The 15,548-nt window shown below is 38.3% G+C and overlaps 3 protein-coding genes across 3 annotated transcripts; 1 reads left to right on the forward strand and 2 right to left on the reverse strand.

Moving 5' to 3' along the window:
- Positions 1-284: 284 nt before the first annotated feature.
- On the reverse strand, positions 285-3,946 carry LOC127766269 (uncharacterized). Its single transcript, XM_052291358.1, has 4 exons — positions 2,094-3,946; positions 1,344-1,652; positions 1,151-1,271; positions 285-1,073 (listed from the first exon to the last, which is right to left on the reverse strand). Exons 1-4 carry the CDS (start codon positions 3,944-3,946, stop codon positions 285-287), a joined length of 3,072 nt encoding a protein of 1,023 aa, XP_052147318.1.
- Positions 3,947-5,657: 1,711 nt separating this feature from the next.
- On the reverse strand, positions 5,658-6,074 carry LOC127766270 (uncharacterized). Its single transcript, XM_052291359.1, has one exon. The coding sequence runs from the start codon at positions 6,072-6,074 to the stop codon at positions 5,658-5,660; it is 417 nt and encodes a 138-aa protein (XP_052147319.1).
- Positions 6,075-7,537: 1,463 nt separating this feature from the next.
- On the forward strand, positions 7,538-7,936 carry LOC127766271 (uncharacterized). Its single transcript, XM_052291360.1, has one exon. It carries the CDS (start codon positions 7,538-7,540, stop codon positions 7,934-7,936), a length of 399 nt encoding a protein of 132 aa, XP_052147320.1.
- The last annotated feature ends 7,612 nt before the right edge of the window (positions 7,937-15,548 follow it).

Here is a 15,548-nt window from a genome sequence, read left to right on the forward strand (position 1 = left end):
ATCTCATCTTCCACTTCATCTAAATTGGGATCATCGTTCTCATTTGAAATTGCAGGACTATTGGAAGATGATCGGCTTCTTCTTGAGCTTCTTGTATTTGAAAGTGTCATCCTGTGTATTTTAAAAATATTACTCATAAATAACTTCTGTAAATAAATGTCATAAAACAAAAGAACAAAAGCGCACATAATAATCATGCAATTAGAATTGGGAAATGGAATATAACACTGTATACATATACCTATTTATTTATTTATTTATATATATATATATATACAGCAAACTTAGAAACCATCAGCTTCTTCTTGTCGGTAATAGTAATCATTCATTTCAGGAATTGATTCATTGTCGTCTTCACTTTCTTCGTCTTCAGATACTAGGTCATTGTCTTCACTCATATCAGTACTCCGATTATTTATTGTTGACAGGTCTTGTTGATCAGTGATCTCATCTACATCAGTAATGACAATATTATCCAGACCTTGGCCAATGTCTATGATGAATTCACCTTCTAAGCCATCTTCTTGGAAGATATCAACACAAGATGGGTCACTGCTGTTATAATCATCCAACGAGGTAATAGGCAAGCTTCCTAGGGGTCTTACTTTGTATGCAACCCACCATGCATTGAGATTAGGACCAGTTGTACATGCGTATGGAACATAATACACCTGTGATACTTGACTAGCAAGTACAAAAGGTTCATCCGCGGGATTGCATGATGCATGTGCAACCTCGACTAATCCAAATTTTTCTAAATGGCGTACTCCATTGACAGGATGAAACCAATGGCAATCAAATAAAACAAGCTTGAAATTTTCATCACCATCAAATTTCAATTCAATAATGTCCATTATAATGCCATAGTACTCTAGCTCTTTGCCTGTGTTATCATCGATTCCAACAGCTAGCACCCCTGTGTTGACAGTAGTTAGATTTCCTTTGGATTTCTCATACTTTTCAGACCGAAATTTATACCCATTAACTTCATAAATAACATATGACTTGACCTTTAGGCCAAATCCACGTGATAAACGACGCAAATCATTATGTATACTAGCGTCCTTGGAACACTGCAAAATTACAAACAAAAAGTAAAAAACCTGACTTTATCTTAGTTGTAAGTTGTAAATGTGTATCGATAGGTTACCAATTTTTTGAACCAGTCCAATAAGTTTGGTTTTCCATTACCAACTCCGTTCCATATTAATTTATCTAGCTCCTTCTGATTTGGTGGTCTTGAGCACATCCACTGTTCTTGTTCAAACTTCCTAATAATGATGCATTACGAAACACATTTTATAGCAGAATTAATATCTTATTTACAAATTTAGAATACTTACTCAACAAATCCATCCATTTCACTCATGTTTGTGTATATGTATATCATTGCTTTCTTTTGTTCTTCAAAAGTTAAAGTTCGAGAAATTCCTCTACCGGTCTTCCACCCTTGAACTTGGAACAGGCTAAGGTTGCTTTCACTAGTAGGGCCAACTTGAGCATACCGATGTGGACGATTGCGTGAGCTAGCAATGAGATCAGGTAAGAACAGTGATGTGAAGTGCGAGATCTCCTCTACAAGATAAGCCTCCACTATTGACCCTTCAACACGAGCCTTGTTGCGAACCTTTTGCTTCAGTTTTTTAATAAATCTACATAACATGACATGTTAGTTTGTCACCTAAGATAAAATATGACTTTAAATTGACAACATGTGGAATTTTAGTTACCTCTCAATTATATACATCCAACGATACTTTACAGGACCTCCTACTCTTGATTGGTATGGCAGATGTATGATTAGATGCTCCATATAATTAAAGAAGCCTGGTGGAAATAATTTCTCTAGTTTGCATATTAGAATTGGGATATTTTTTTCCATCTGAAGCATTTGAGTTGGATCGACCTCTTTAGCACAAAGTACCCTATAAAAATAGCTTAGCTCAGCTAATGCTTCCCACACGTCCTGATTGACAAATCCCCGGATCATCACAGGCAGCAGCCGCTCAATAAATATATGGTAGTCGTGACTCTTAAGCCCATGTATTTTCAGTTGCTCCATGTTGACCCCTCGTCTTATGTTTGCTACATACCCATCCGGAAATTTGATCCCCATAAACCACTGCATGATTTCCTTTTTTTGGGCTCTTGTCAAGCAATACGGTGCTCTAGGTTTCTCCCATTTACCATTTGGCTTCTCAACAAGGTTGAGGTGAACCCTACTGCACATTAATTCTTGGTCAAGGCGAGCCTTCACATTATCCTTAGTCTTGTCACTAATGTCAAGACAAGTACTCCAAATAGCTTCAGCGACATTTTTTTCATTATGCATGACATCAATGTTATGGCGTACTAGAATTGTTGAGAAATATGGCAACTCCCACCAGATCGGCATGTGAGTCCAATTGTGTGTAGTCCCATAACCTTCAAAGGAATTATCAAATGTATTCTTAATGTAAGCTTCGACCTCTTCCCCTGTCAATCTACGTGGAGGGAGGTCATGCATTACTGTATCCTTACTAAATGCATTCCTTTGACCTCTAAATGGATGATTGGGTGGGAGGAATCTTCTATGACAATCAAACCAGCTATACTTGTGCCCATTATGTAACCAAGTTGTATGAATATCTGCCATACATTCTTGACATGACAAACCACCATGTGTTGACCATCCAGAGAACATGGCCAATGCTGGACCGTCATGGATTGAAGTATGGTAGGCTGCCCTCATGTTAAAATTCTGCTTCACAGAACTGTCATAAGTGACTACTCCTTGCCATGCTTGCTTGAACTCATCAACTAAGGGGCGCATGAAAACATTCAAGTTCTTACCAGGATGGTTTGGCCCTGGGATCACTAAGCTTAAAAAGATGTTCTCATCCTTCATACAGAGGGTTGGGGGTAAATTCAAGGGTATAATAAAAACTGGCCAACAAGAATATTGGGCCCCAAATCCAAATGGATTGAATCCATCTGTAGCTACTGCAAGACGAACATTTCTAGCATCTAGTGCAAAATTTGGATTGTGTCTATCAAAGTATTTCCATGCTTCACCATCAGATGGGTGTACCATGGTGTTAGGATTGGCACGAGTACCATCCTTGTGAAACCGCATGTGCTTGGCTGTTCCGGGTTCCATGTACATCCGCTGCAATCGTGGTATAAATGGCAGATAACGCATAACTTTGCGTGGCACTGGTTTCCGTTTTCTCCCTTTATGTTCCTCTTCAATAGCTACATAACGATTTTCATTACAAATATCACATTTTTCTTTAAGTGCATCCTCTTTGTAGTATATCATGCAGTTATTTATGCAAACATCTATTTTGACATATGGCATTTTTAATCCACTAAGAAGATTCTTGCACTCATACAAGTTGGCTGGCATCTTGTGACCTGATGGCATTATATCACCAATGAGACTAAGCAAATTATTCATGCACTCTGAAGATATATTATGCTGTGATTTAATTCCCATCAGGCGTGTGACTGCTGTTAGGCGTGACACTTGAGTGAAACTATAGAGTTGCTCTTGTGAAGCAGCCAGCATGGCATAGAATGCCTTGGCATCTGCTGTTGGTTCGTCCTCTGAAAAATCTGTATCCATTGCATCACCAAAATTGCCTAGCATGTCACCTAGGGGGTCAGCTATGTTATAAGTCTCCTCTGGTTCAAACAACCTCACAGGATGCTCTCCATGCTTGATCCATCTAGTGTAATCAGGCATGAATCCTCTTTGACAAAGATGCATACTCATCACTTCTTTCTTTCTTCTAATTCTATTACGGCAAATTGAACAAGGACACTCTACTCCAAATTTTTCTGCATTTTGTACTCTGCCAAAAGCACGATCAACAAAAGCATTTGTGTTGCGCACCCACTCTTCAGAATGGCAACCATTATCATTCCATCCACTATACATCCAACTACGATCTTCAACTCCCATTGACATGATTAATTTTACAGCAACAAACTGGAAAAAAATATTTTTTAGCTACATGTGCCATAAACAAGACATATTTTTTTAAAGATTATGGGAAAGACAGATTATTAAAAAAAATTTAGTTGTGTACACAGAAATCAACATGTGCCAGCTATTATTCTATCAACAACTTGTACTAGGCAAAACATTACTTCTTTTTAAAAAGAGACTCACTGCAATCCCAAAGAATAATTATTTACCAACTTCATCAGACCCAAGCATAGAGCAAATAAAATATGACAATGGAGATCACAGAAAATATTTCAGTTTCGATAAAAAAACAATAAATATTTCAGTGGATGCATACTTACTTCAAGGTTCGGTTGGTGCAGAGCTTAGATTAATCTGTTGTTGACTATCTACTGTGTCTTCTCTTCTCTTGGATTTCTTCACCTCTTCTTTTTGGAGAGGCAGTATGCTGCAGCCTGCAGACCAGCAAGACCTTCTCTTCCCTCGTACGTGCTGTCTCCTCCTGGATTTGCTTGGGGACCTAAGGGATTGCACAAGAAACCTGCTACTAGTTGTTGATTTGGATTTTGCCTATACGCTTAGTGGATGGGAGGGGATATGGGGATGGTGAAGAGAGGATTTAGGGGTACAGATCGAAAGTGATTTTTGGGTGGAAAGTTTAGGGATTTGATGGAGGGGAGCTGCGGGAAGCAGGGACGACCTCAACTGATGGCAGGTGGTGGAGCATGGCCGCTGATTTCGCCGGAGAAGGGAGAGATTTGGTGGCGGCTGCTGATTTCGCCGGAGATGGGAGAGGCTTGGGCAGGAGCAGCTGTGCCTGTGGAGAGGAGAGAGTGGAGAATAGATAGGAGTAGTAGGAAAAATAGAATAGTGAAAAAAAATAGAGTGGAGACCTGGGTAGTGGAGGGAAACGAAAAAATGGCGGGGACACCAATTTTTTTGGAGGCAATTTATTTTAGAGCTAAATTTTATTGGGTTAGTTCCTTATGGTTTTCAATCTTGTCGTAGGGAAACATTGCCACCTAGGATCTTTCTCCCTGCTAACAAAGAAAAGGGCAGAGCATGGTGGGCCCTCCAGTTGTTTGCTCCCTACGAATTTTGTAAAATCCTAGGGAACAAAAATTTCCCTACGTTCATGGAATGATCCGGTAGGGGTATTTTTATTTCCCTTGACCTCCCCACACACTAGTAGGGAAACAATTAAACGGTAGGGAACATGGAGATTTCTAGTAGTGATAGTAGGTATGTGAACCCTATAACTAGGATGGGCCATTATTAGGCAGCTAACCACACACCCCTAACTCCACGCCTATCATCTAAACTGAGGGCATCACCTGGCCACTTCATAGATATATTGGTCTCAGTGTCTAGTGTCTAGTAGACCGAATGGGGACATGAACCTCTCCAGACTAGCCTATGAGGCCTAACTTCTCTCGTTCGTCCTCTAAAAATTTTTCAGCTTTATCAGTCAGATATAGATTGAACAAATTAAAGAGATTTTGGGTGCAGTGCAAGATAGAATATAGATGTCATCACTATATTCTTCAGGTAACATATATGCATGCAAATAATGACACATAATCAAATTATATATCCTTTATCAAGCGAGTGTAAATTCAAAGTATTATTGATTAATTACGTGGAGGTAATGAGTCGTTCATATATATCCTGACAAAGTCAGTCCAGTGGATATATAAATCTAGCCTCAGCCACAGACGGGGCTGCTTGTGAAATCACTGATGTGGAAGGAGATGCTGCTGGTTCCGACCTTGAACGTCAGCTGGTTACCAGCTTGGTCGACCTGGACAATCGCCTGAAACAAATACTTCACCTGAACCCTCACACCATTTATCTCGCTGATAGACCCTGACTTGATGAGTCCCACGAATTTGCTGTCAAAGCAAAACTTGTACGGCGAGCCTCCGACGGTGACGGCGAAGTTGCACTCGCCAGGCAAGGTCACCTCAAGGTGGCCATCAGGGTGGAGCACGTACGACGTCACTCCTTGTGGGATGAGACCACGTGGCAGTTTGTTCTGTTGGAGGACATCGTACACCGTCGCTGAGGACACCGTATGAAGAATGGAAGCCACGAGGACGATAAGGAGGAGACGATGGGCCATGGAGCTAAGCTACCTGGTACCCTAATTTCTCTATGTCTATCTCTAATGGCAGAAATGAACAAGTGTAATATTGTGACTATGAAAAATGAACTCGGTCTGATTGGATAATGCATTAGAAATGCATGCAGACATGCATATATATAGCTGACTCGCGGCCACAATTACCATCCAAATCCCAGAAACACCGCTATTTGATAGCGTTTCTTTATTAAAGAATCACAAATAATTACAAAGAATAACCATCGTTTATTCTGCCTATTTAACTTTCAATCAAATCATTGATCACATATACAAAGCTTGATATACGGCACACCTATCCTATTGACTTTATATTTTTCTGCCTAATAAATTTTCACTCAAAACATGGATCACATATAGAAATTAAAGCTAGACATACGCGCCAAATTAACTTTGTATCAAAATGTTTATCTCTCTCTCTCTCTCTCACACACACACACACACACACATATATATATATATATATATATATATATATATATATATATATATATATATCATATCTTGCTATAAAATTATAACCCACTAATTCTAAAGCTTAACATGCAAACATGCCACCTTATCATCCACTAGCAATAATTACATACAAAACTTATGAAAGCATGCAATATCATTTATAATTCATTGAATTCTACAAATCAACATGCAATCATATTTCTTCATATTATTTTTCACAATATTTTTGACATATATCCATCATTTTTATAATACTTAACATATATTCATCCATGCGTATAATCAAGGGAAAATTTGAACCATGCCACACAAATTTATAATCAAAGTGTGGGATATCATATTTTATCTACAATCTCATACAAAGTCAACTAAATTTATTTCTCTCTTAACATAATTTGACAAACCAGTTTTATTTGTTGTTAATAACTAATGTTTTTTTTTACTTTTAGCTTGATTAATAAAAAATATTAAAAGTTAATTAGTAATTTCCGTATCAAAGTACGGGGAATCACCTAGTGTGTGTGTCTATATACATATGTGCGCACACACGTTTTATAAATGTTTTGATACAAAGTTAATTTGGCTCGTACGTATATCAAGCTTTAATTTCCATACGTGATCCATGTTTTGAATGAAAATTAATTAGGAGGAAAATTATAAAGTCAATAGTAGGTGTGACTGTATATCAAGCTTTTATATGTGATCAATGATTTGAATGAAGGTTAACTAGGCAGAATAAACGATGGTTATTCTTTGTAATTATTTGTGATTCTTTAATATAAAAACGCTATCAAATAGCGTTGTTTCTGCGATTTGGATGGTAACTTTGGCCAGCGAGTCGGCTATACATGCATGTCTCCATGCTCTTTCTGGTGCATTATCCAATCAGACATAGTTCATTTTTCATAGTCACAATATTACACTAGCTTGTTCATTTCTGCTATTAGAGATAGACAGAGAGATATTAAGGTACCAGGTAGCTTAGCTCCATGGCCCATCGTCTCCTCCTTATCGTCCTCGCGGCTTCCATTCTTCATACGGCGTCCTCAGCGACGGTGTACGATGTCCTCCAACAGAACAATCTGCCATGTGGTCTCATCCCACAAGGAGTGACGTCGTACGTGCTCCACCCTGATGGTCACCTTGAGGTGACCTTGCCTGGCGATTGCAACTTCGTCGTCACCGTCGGAGGCTCGCCGTACAAGTTTTGCTTTGACAGCAAATTCGTGGGGCTCATCAAGTCAGGGTCTATCAGCGAGGTAAATGGTGTGAGGGTTCAGGTTAAGTACGCGTTCGAGGCGATTATCCAGGTCGACCATGCTGGTAACCAGCTGACATTCAAGGTCGGCACCAGCAGCATCTCCTTCCCCATCAGTGATTGTGGCTGAGGCGTTGATTTATCCACTGGACTGACATTGTCAGGATATATCGATGTGAATGACTCATTACCTCCACGTAATTAATCAATAAAACTTGGAATTTACACTCTCTTGATAAACGATATATAATTTGATTTTGTGTCATTATTTGTATGCATATATGTTACCTGAAGAATATCACGGTGACATCTATATTCTATCTTGTACTCCACCCAAAATTTTATTAGTTTGTTCAATCTAGCGGACTGATAAAACTGCAATTTTTTAGAGGCCGAACGAGAGAAGTTAGGCTTGATAAGCTAGTTTGGATGGGTTCACATCCCCATTCAAACTATTGGACACCGGGACCAATTTATAATATATCTATGAAGTGGCCCGGTGACGCGCTCAGGTTATATGATAGGTGCATGGAGTTTGGGGATGTAAGAGCACCCGCAATGGTAAAGTAAGGTGCTATCTATAAAACATGTACATCTCAGCAATAGACTAGATTAATAGTAAACCACCTCAATAGTATGTCTACATGGGTATCTATAACTCTCTAATCCATTGCCTCGTTTTTCTCTATAGACTATCTCCAGGTTAGTAGATAGCTTTGCTCTCTCTCTTCATTTAATCTCTTCCAAGTAGGAAAATATGCTAACATAGATCTCTTGTAGAGAGCCTATAGATAACCATTGCGAGTGCCCTAAGATTATAGTTACTTAGCTGCCTAACTAAGTAACTATAGCCCGCCCAAGTTATAGGGTTCATAGACCTAGCACGTGCGGGCTTCTGCCGGGATATTGGTAATTGGAATGCGTTGCAAAGGCCTTGTCATGCAACCACGCTGAATGCCTTGACAGGACAAGCGTATGAGTGTGCATGGCTTCTGAATAAAGCGGACATCCTCTACTTAGTGTAAACTATTCAAATAGGTTCACTTATATCAATAAGGTTGAAGAGGAAGACTTTGCTTGTATATTTTCCTAGCGTTATTTATATTGTAACAATCCGCTCTGCAAAACCACGCAGCCCAGCACATCCGATGGATGGATCCACTTACACATACCACTGCACTTACACTTTCATCCCCGATTCACGTAAAAGGGTTTACCTAAGAGTGATATGGTTAATTGGAGGGATAAGCCCTTGTAAGTTGCTTACACCCTTTCTAAACTAGCAATGTGGTATTAAACATGCACACACAGCTCTCATGGGTTACACATGTCTAATCCTAAGTGGCCAAGATGTCACATATATTTTGTTACTTAATTAGGGCATAATAACAATATAAGAAGTGCCACATAGCGGTTTAGGAGCATTTATAGGAGTCCCACATGACGACCTGAGAGAGTTATAGGAATTTTAATGGACTTTTAATTTTAATATATAATAGATAATTCGTTGATGGCTATTGTGGTAGAATCTGTTGCATCAACTTGGGGACATGTCTAATTTTATGGAGGGAGGGATGTATCAGGTGGTCTGGATGGGCTGCGAGAGAAATGGGCTTGGCCTAGCTCACATGCCAAAGGAGAGCCACCAAGCAGTAAAAATATCAACTCTTCAGCCATAAAAAAGCATCGATGAACAAATATGAAAGTGGGCTTTGCCATAGCTCTCTTCAATTCCTCCTCAACTCTGCTCTCTCTTGATTTCTACTACCTCCAAATTTTAATGTATGACGCCGTTGACTTTTTTTCCAACATTTGACCATTTGTCTTATTTAAAAATTTTTATGTAATTATCATTTATTTTATTGTGACTTAATTCTTCATCAAATGTTCTTTTAAGCATGACATAAGTATTTTTATATTTGCACAAAAAATTTGAATAAAACAAATGGTCAAATGTTAGTCGAAAAGTCAACGGCGTCGTATATTAAAATACGGAGGGAGTACTTCTTTAGCCTCACCCCCTTGCTTCTTCCTAGTAAATTGCTCTTCCCGATCCCCGCTTCTTATATTCTCTTTATTTGTATCCCTAAGCACTTATATGTTGGAGTGGTTTACAATATCTATTGGAGGCATCTGTGTGTTGAGAAATTGTTGGGTGGAGCTTGGTACATAACACGTTCCGGCTGATCAGACGAACGGCAAGGCCCGCGAGCCAATGTTGCTGCTTGGCACAGCACGGGACAAGTGATTATAAGACTGAGTAGGATGCACTGCGTACAGTGCTCCCGTGGTGTTCGATCATGTGATGCGTAAGACCGTGTTCGGGTACGCCCGGATTCAATCTGGGCTAGGAATGATAAGTATAATAAGAAATTTATGATAGATACAATAAGATACCGGGATTTATTCCGAGCCGGGAACCAATTTACTCATATTAGGTACAACAAAACATACAGATTAGTTCCATACCTCTTGTCTAGTAAATTGATTCCCGGTCTTTTATTGTCTCTATCATAAGTAAATTGGTTCCCGGCCCGGAATAAATCTCGGTCTCTCATTGTATCAATAATAAATTTCTTACTATACTTGTCATTCCCGACCCGGATAGAATCCGCGCGTAACCGAACAAGGCCTAAGTAGGCTTGTGAGCGCGAGGGTGAAGTGGGATCAATTAGTCAAACGACCCAGTAGTAAGAGGATTAACAAAAACTAACTGAAAACATGTAATTAGTCTTATATTTGGCTTACAGGAAAAAAACAGTATTGCTGACTATAATCATGTAAATCAGATGCCAACTTAAGATAAAACTTTGTCAGAAGATGTCTTATGAGATGCTCCAGATGATCCAAGATGTACGCTCCTAAAAAAAATTGGCCGTGCTCGCTTTGCTCCCCGACAAGCCAACAACGAGGAGGCGATTCACATAGCCACACAGGCCCACACAGCGGCCCACGGGTTGCATTGCAAGGCATTATGAACACAGCTTGCCAATTGGCTCGATGTGATGCTTGGCGCCCCTTCTTCGCAGCCTTTTGTCCTATGTCTAAAGTGTGTCTAGAGCTCTAGTAGCTCTCTTCTGTGTGATTTGACATTCTCCAGGTCTGATCCTTCTCTCCACCGTGCTCCTATCATTGCATATCTATGGACTATGGTCTCCTCGAAAAGGGAATAGGAAACCCCCATGAGAAAAACCATGCGATTGTTATATATCTTGGGTGTATTTTGTTAGCTAGGGTGGGTGGAACCTCTGTTTGTCGTCTGGAGTGGTCATTTGATTGTGCATTGATCACTCTAGTCAGTAAACATAAATAGTTGAAATTCTACGAACATAGCAAATTAAAAAATATATTATTTTTACAAGATAAAATGTTTATTTTTCATAGGAATTTGGAATAACCCTAAAGTCAAAACTTCCTCAAAGTTCTTACCAAGTAGGCATATTTTGAGGGAAAAATACTAATGTACAGTTGCACCCATTGTATAATGGAGGTACTAGCCAGTACTCCTCTATTTCATATTATAAGTTGTTTGATATTTTTTTCTAAGTCAAAGTTCTTTAAGTTTGACTAAGTTTATAGAAAAATATAGTAATATTTTCAATACAAAAAAAATATTGTATCAAAATATATTCAATGTTAAATTTAATGATACTAATTTTGTGTTATAGATGTTGCTAGTTTTTCCTATATACTTGGTTAAACCTAAAGAACTTTATCTAAGAAAAAACTCAAACAACTTATAATATGAGACAGAGGGAGTACATGATATGTAGATATAAGAGACGGATTTTACAATTTTGTATTTGGAGTGGTACAAGCCAAATTGTAATTAATACATTGAAAAGCACATGCCAGCTTTTGTTAGACCAAAACGAGTAATAATATGATTAAAAAATGGCTAATAATAAAATAGGAAGAAACAAATTAAACCACAAAGTAATTAATGTAGGTGGGCCCAATAACAACTAAGATGAAGACTTTTGCATTCCCTATTTTCATGTCAGTTGGTAGGTGAGCCTATCATATCTGGCTAGTCTATTTGAAGGGACAACGATAAGACCAAGCATACCAACCCCTGTGAACCGGACCCCACTTCCGCATGCATGCATGGGCACTATGGACTCTCCTTGTCGTATAAAAAGAGGATCCATGCCACTAAAAAAATGGTTCGGACAACTGGAATAGGCTAACCCTAGACTCAATGAAGAAGGTTCATCCTCTCCCACTTAGAACATCTCACAATCTCTCACTGGAATCATCTTCATCGCTTGTAGCAAAGAACACATGAGTAGAGGTTACGCATCCGTGCGGTCCGAAGCTGTATAATCCTCTGTCGCCATTTTTACGTGTGATAAAAAGGGGTGCCTTTCCTCCGCGATGGAAGAGCTTCTTGCTCCGACAATATAAAATTATATGTGTTTTTTTATTTTAAATAAATAAAAATGTAATTATCAAATTTTTATCAAGACTGCATTATTTCTTGGTTTCAAATTTGCATAACAGGGAAAAAAAATGGTATTAATTCTTGATCGGGCACAATTTCATGAAGGGGGAGGGAAGGGGCGAGTGAGTCGATCTGTATATATGCTGGCCGAGGTTGAGGCAACCTGCATCGTTGGATCGATGTAAATATGGTTATGGTACGTTGGATTCGCTGAACGATGAGGATTCAATGAATGATGATGGCCATGAGTGAAATGAGTTGCATTGTAGAGTAGATCACGCTCAATCTCCTGTCGCAAGTAATTATCCTCTTCTCTTTTTAAGAAGCATTTGTCGTTTTTCAAATAAATAATAAGAATCGAGATATATTTTTAAATGTTTATGTTGATTGGATAGAAGAAAATCATATGCTAGATTTCATTAAAAAAACACTTGCATAATATGATATTTTTGCTAGTTAATAGTTTAACCGGGTGAGAGACAGCCCCCAATATTTTTCTGTAGGACGGAGGATTGGTGTGGTAATAGCTTGGCCATTAAGTCCTACTAGGAGTCTCCTCAAAAGCAATAATCAAAAGACGAATTGATACCGCAGAGCAATTATGAAATGGCAATTTCTTCATCTTTAGAACTAGGAAAGTAGCCCGCGCATTCGCGCAGGCATGTATATATTGTAGGATGTGTTTGAGAAATTTATAAGGATGAAATATCAACCGAATGACCCGGCCTCTACGCTTCAAAAGTATTATTTCTCTTCAAATTTTCTTCATCGGCATTATTTGAAATTTTCTAAACTATTTATTAGCTTTAAACTATATAATATTTAATTTATTACTATAAGATTTATATTTTTTTATTTTCTTGAGAGGAGTTTGACTTAGTTTGTTTAAAAGATATGTATTATAAATTAATTATACATTAAACATATGGTGTTTTCCAGTTTTAATTAAATGTTTAGAGTCCCTCTTTTTTTAATAAATTCTGAAAACTATTATTGCTAATAAATGTATTTTTGTTTGTACCATGGGGATGGCCTTTTCCTTCTAATTGGTTCAGATTGATGCAATTTGTTTCATAGGTACTATGAATAAGGTCTTGTTTAGTTGGGAAAAATTTTTGGTTTTGGTTGTCACATCGGATATATGGATACACATTTGAAGTATTAAATGTAGTCTAATAACAAAACAAATTATAGATTCCGTCAGAAAACTGCGAGACAAATTTATTAAGCCTAATCAATCCGTCATTATCAAATATTTACTGTAGCACCACATTGTCAAATCATGACGCAATTAGGCTTAAAAGATTTGTCTCATAATTTACACGCAATCTGTATAATGGGTTTTATTTTTTTTCTACATTTAATACTCCATAGTATGTCCAAACATTCGATATGACAGCGTGAAATTTTTTGGCCTAAATAAAGATAAAGTAAGATACACATATCATATATCTAGCTTCTATAATATATTCTTATCATAGAAAAACCTAGTTAACATGAGTCCAAAAATTTAAATTTAACTAACAAATATAACTTTTAAACCAAGTATGTATCATTACCTTAGTCACCTTAACGTGGCTTATATATTTAATAATATATGGAGAAACTTATAATAGCATGGCATAGGATAGATGTAAGGTAATTAGTATGTAAATATTATGGATATGGGGTGTTTTTTTCGATTTAGGTGAAAATTAAGAATCATATTATTTTACCAATCCCTTTTAGTTTTGTGTGTCCTTTATTTTCGCTGTTCATATTAATATCTCGTTACCCGTCTCTCTCCTGGGGCTAAAGTTAAACAAAGAAATAAAATCAGATCAAAATAGATTAAACTCAATAAACACCGTTGTTTGATCCAAGTGTAGGTTGGTTTCAGGCCTAAAACATATTGTTTTTAGTGGAGTTCAGACTTCAGAGAGTACTGAAATAATCTTGTTCGATCCTGCTTTGCCTTGGTGTTTCAGCAGCTTTGGTTCGCGTCCCTATGTGAAGTGGCAAACAAAATTATCTCAGGATGAAGCGACGAACAAAAATCGTTAGGAGATTAGAACAATGCAGAATGAAATCTCCGGGGTTTTTTTTTCTGTTGTTATGATCTTGGATGGAGGCCATTCCTCCATTGTCTATGCTCTGATTCTGCCCTATGCCCTTGCACTTTGCTGGCTCGCAATGGAGAGAAGAAGAAGATCAAATAAAGGCTACAACCGGATTAATAGGACTTAATGAATAACATCAACCATTGATGCCGTGGAAACACGGATCGGAACAGGGAAGCCTGAACTGGGAATGCGGCGCCGGACCCGTAGGAGTACGTGCAGGCGTGCCTGCGGTTGGAAGTGGTGGCCGTTTGGGCTCTATGTTTTACATCTCAATCAAATCTAACGGTTTAGAGTATTGGACCCACCTCATTAACTAAAACTCAAGAGATAGATATTAATGTCATGTGGTAACCTGAGAGCGTTTTTAGATCACCACGTGGCGGTTTAGGAGCGTTTGTGTTGACGAAAAAATCGAACACACCGGCCTGGGAGATCTGCTTAGCTCCTGTGCAGGTCCAAAAGTTGATGAGATGCGGGCGTGCCAGTCAGTTTGATCCTGCAACTGACAAGATATGCAAATAGCAGATCAAAACAGCCGATCGACTGACAAGCCGATGGAGTAGTTCCAGCCGATAGCCGATAATAGCTAATGCCGATACTAGCCGATAGCGATAGGATGTAAGCAATCGGCTATATGTCCAATGTAGATAATGATATAAAAGCAATCGGCTGATGTAATAAAATAACAATATAATCGAGTAGAAACCAATCGGCTAGAAACAATATATAATAAGCACTGATTCGAAGGTTAAAGCACACATTGGCTGGAGGTCCGATGTCATGAAATCCATAAGATTAGATTAAACAGTGAAACCTTTGTTGTCATCGGCTAAATCCAACTTATATGTATATGCAATCCTTATGAGCCGATGCAACGTCCAAATAACTCATCGGCTAAAACCCCAATGAAACCCTTATTGGCAATCAAGAAGCAGGCTAGAGATTGATATTCTAAGCACGACTTAGTAGATCAAACTCAACTGATGCAGCACTAAGTATGAAAAGAAACAAAATATCTAGACAATCAAGCCGTTGACCGAGTTTTCAGGGTGGTAGATGTCTAAGCAAATCTAATCTAACAACGCGATTTAGCCGATACTGGCAGAAACCCTAAAACTTGCCATGCCGCATTCTCTTTGAACTCTGTTGTTTATGCATAAGCTTCCTTTACTAGATTGATTTTCTGAACCGAATAT

The sequence above is a fragment of the Oryza glaberrima genome, chromosome 3 (genome assembly GCF_000147395.1).
Source record: "Oryza glaberrima chromosome 3, OglaRS2, whole genome shotgun sequence".
NCBI classification, from domain to species: Eukaryota; Viridiplantae; Streptophyta; class Magnoliopsida; order Poales; family Poaceae; genus Oryza; species Oryza glaberrima.

Excerpts from the sequence above, each read along its gene's own strand:
- LOC127766269 (XM_052291358.1), bottom strand. The coding sequence starts at position 3,946 with ATGGGAGTTGAAGATCGTAGTTGGATGTATAGTGGATGGAATGATAAT. Across the intron at positions 1,653-2,093 it reads GGGATCAAATTTCCGGATGG|ATTTATTAAAAAACTGAAGC; the intron begins GTATGTAGCAAA and ends CATGTTATGTAG. Across the intron at positions 1,272-1,343 it reads GAAATGGATGGATTTGTTGA|GAAGTTTGAACAAGAACAGT; the intron begins GTAAGTATTCTA and ends CATCATTATTAG.
- LOC127766270 (XM_052291359.1), bottom strand. The coding sequence starts at position 6,074 with ATGGCCCATCGTCTCCTCCTTATCGTCCTCGTGGCTTCCATTCTTCAT.
- LOC127766271 (XM_052291360.1), top strand. The coding sequence starts at position 7,538 with ATGGCCCATCGTCTCCTCCTTATCGTCCTCGCGGCTTCCATTCTTCAT.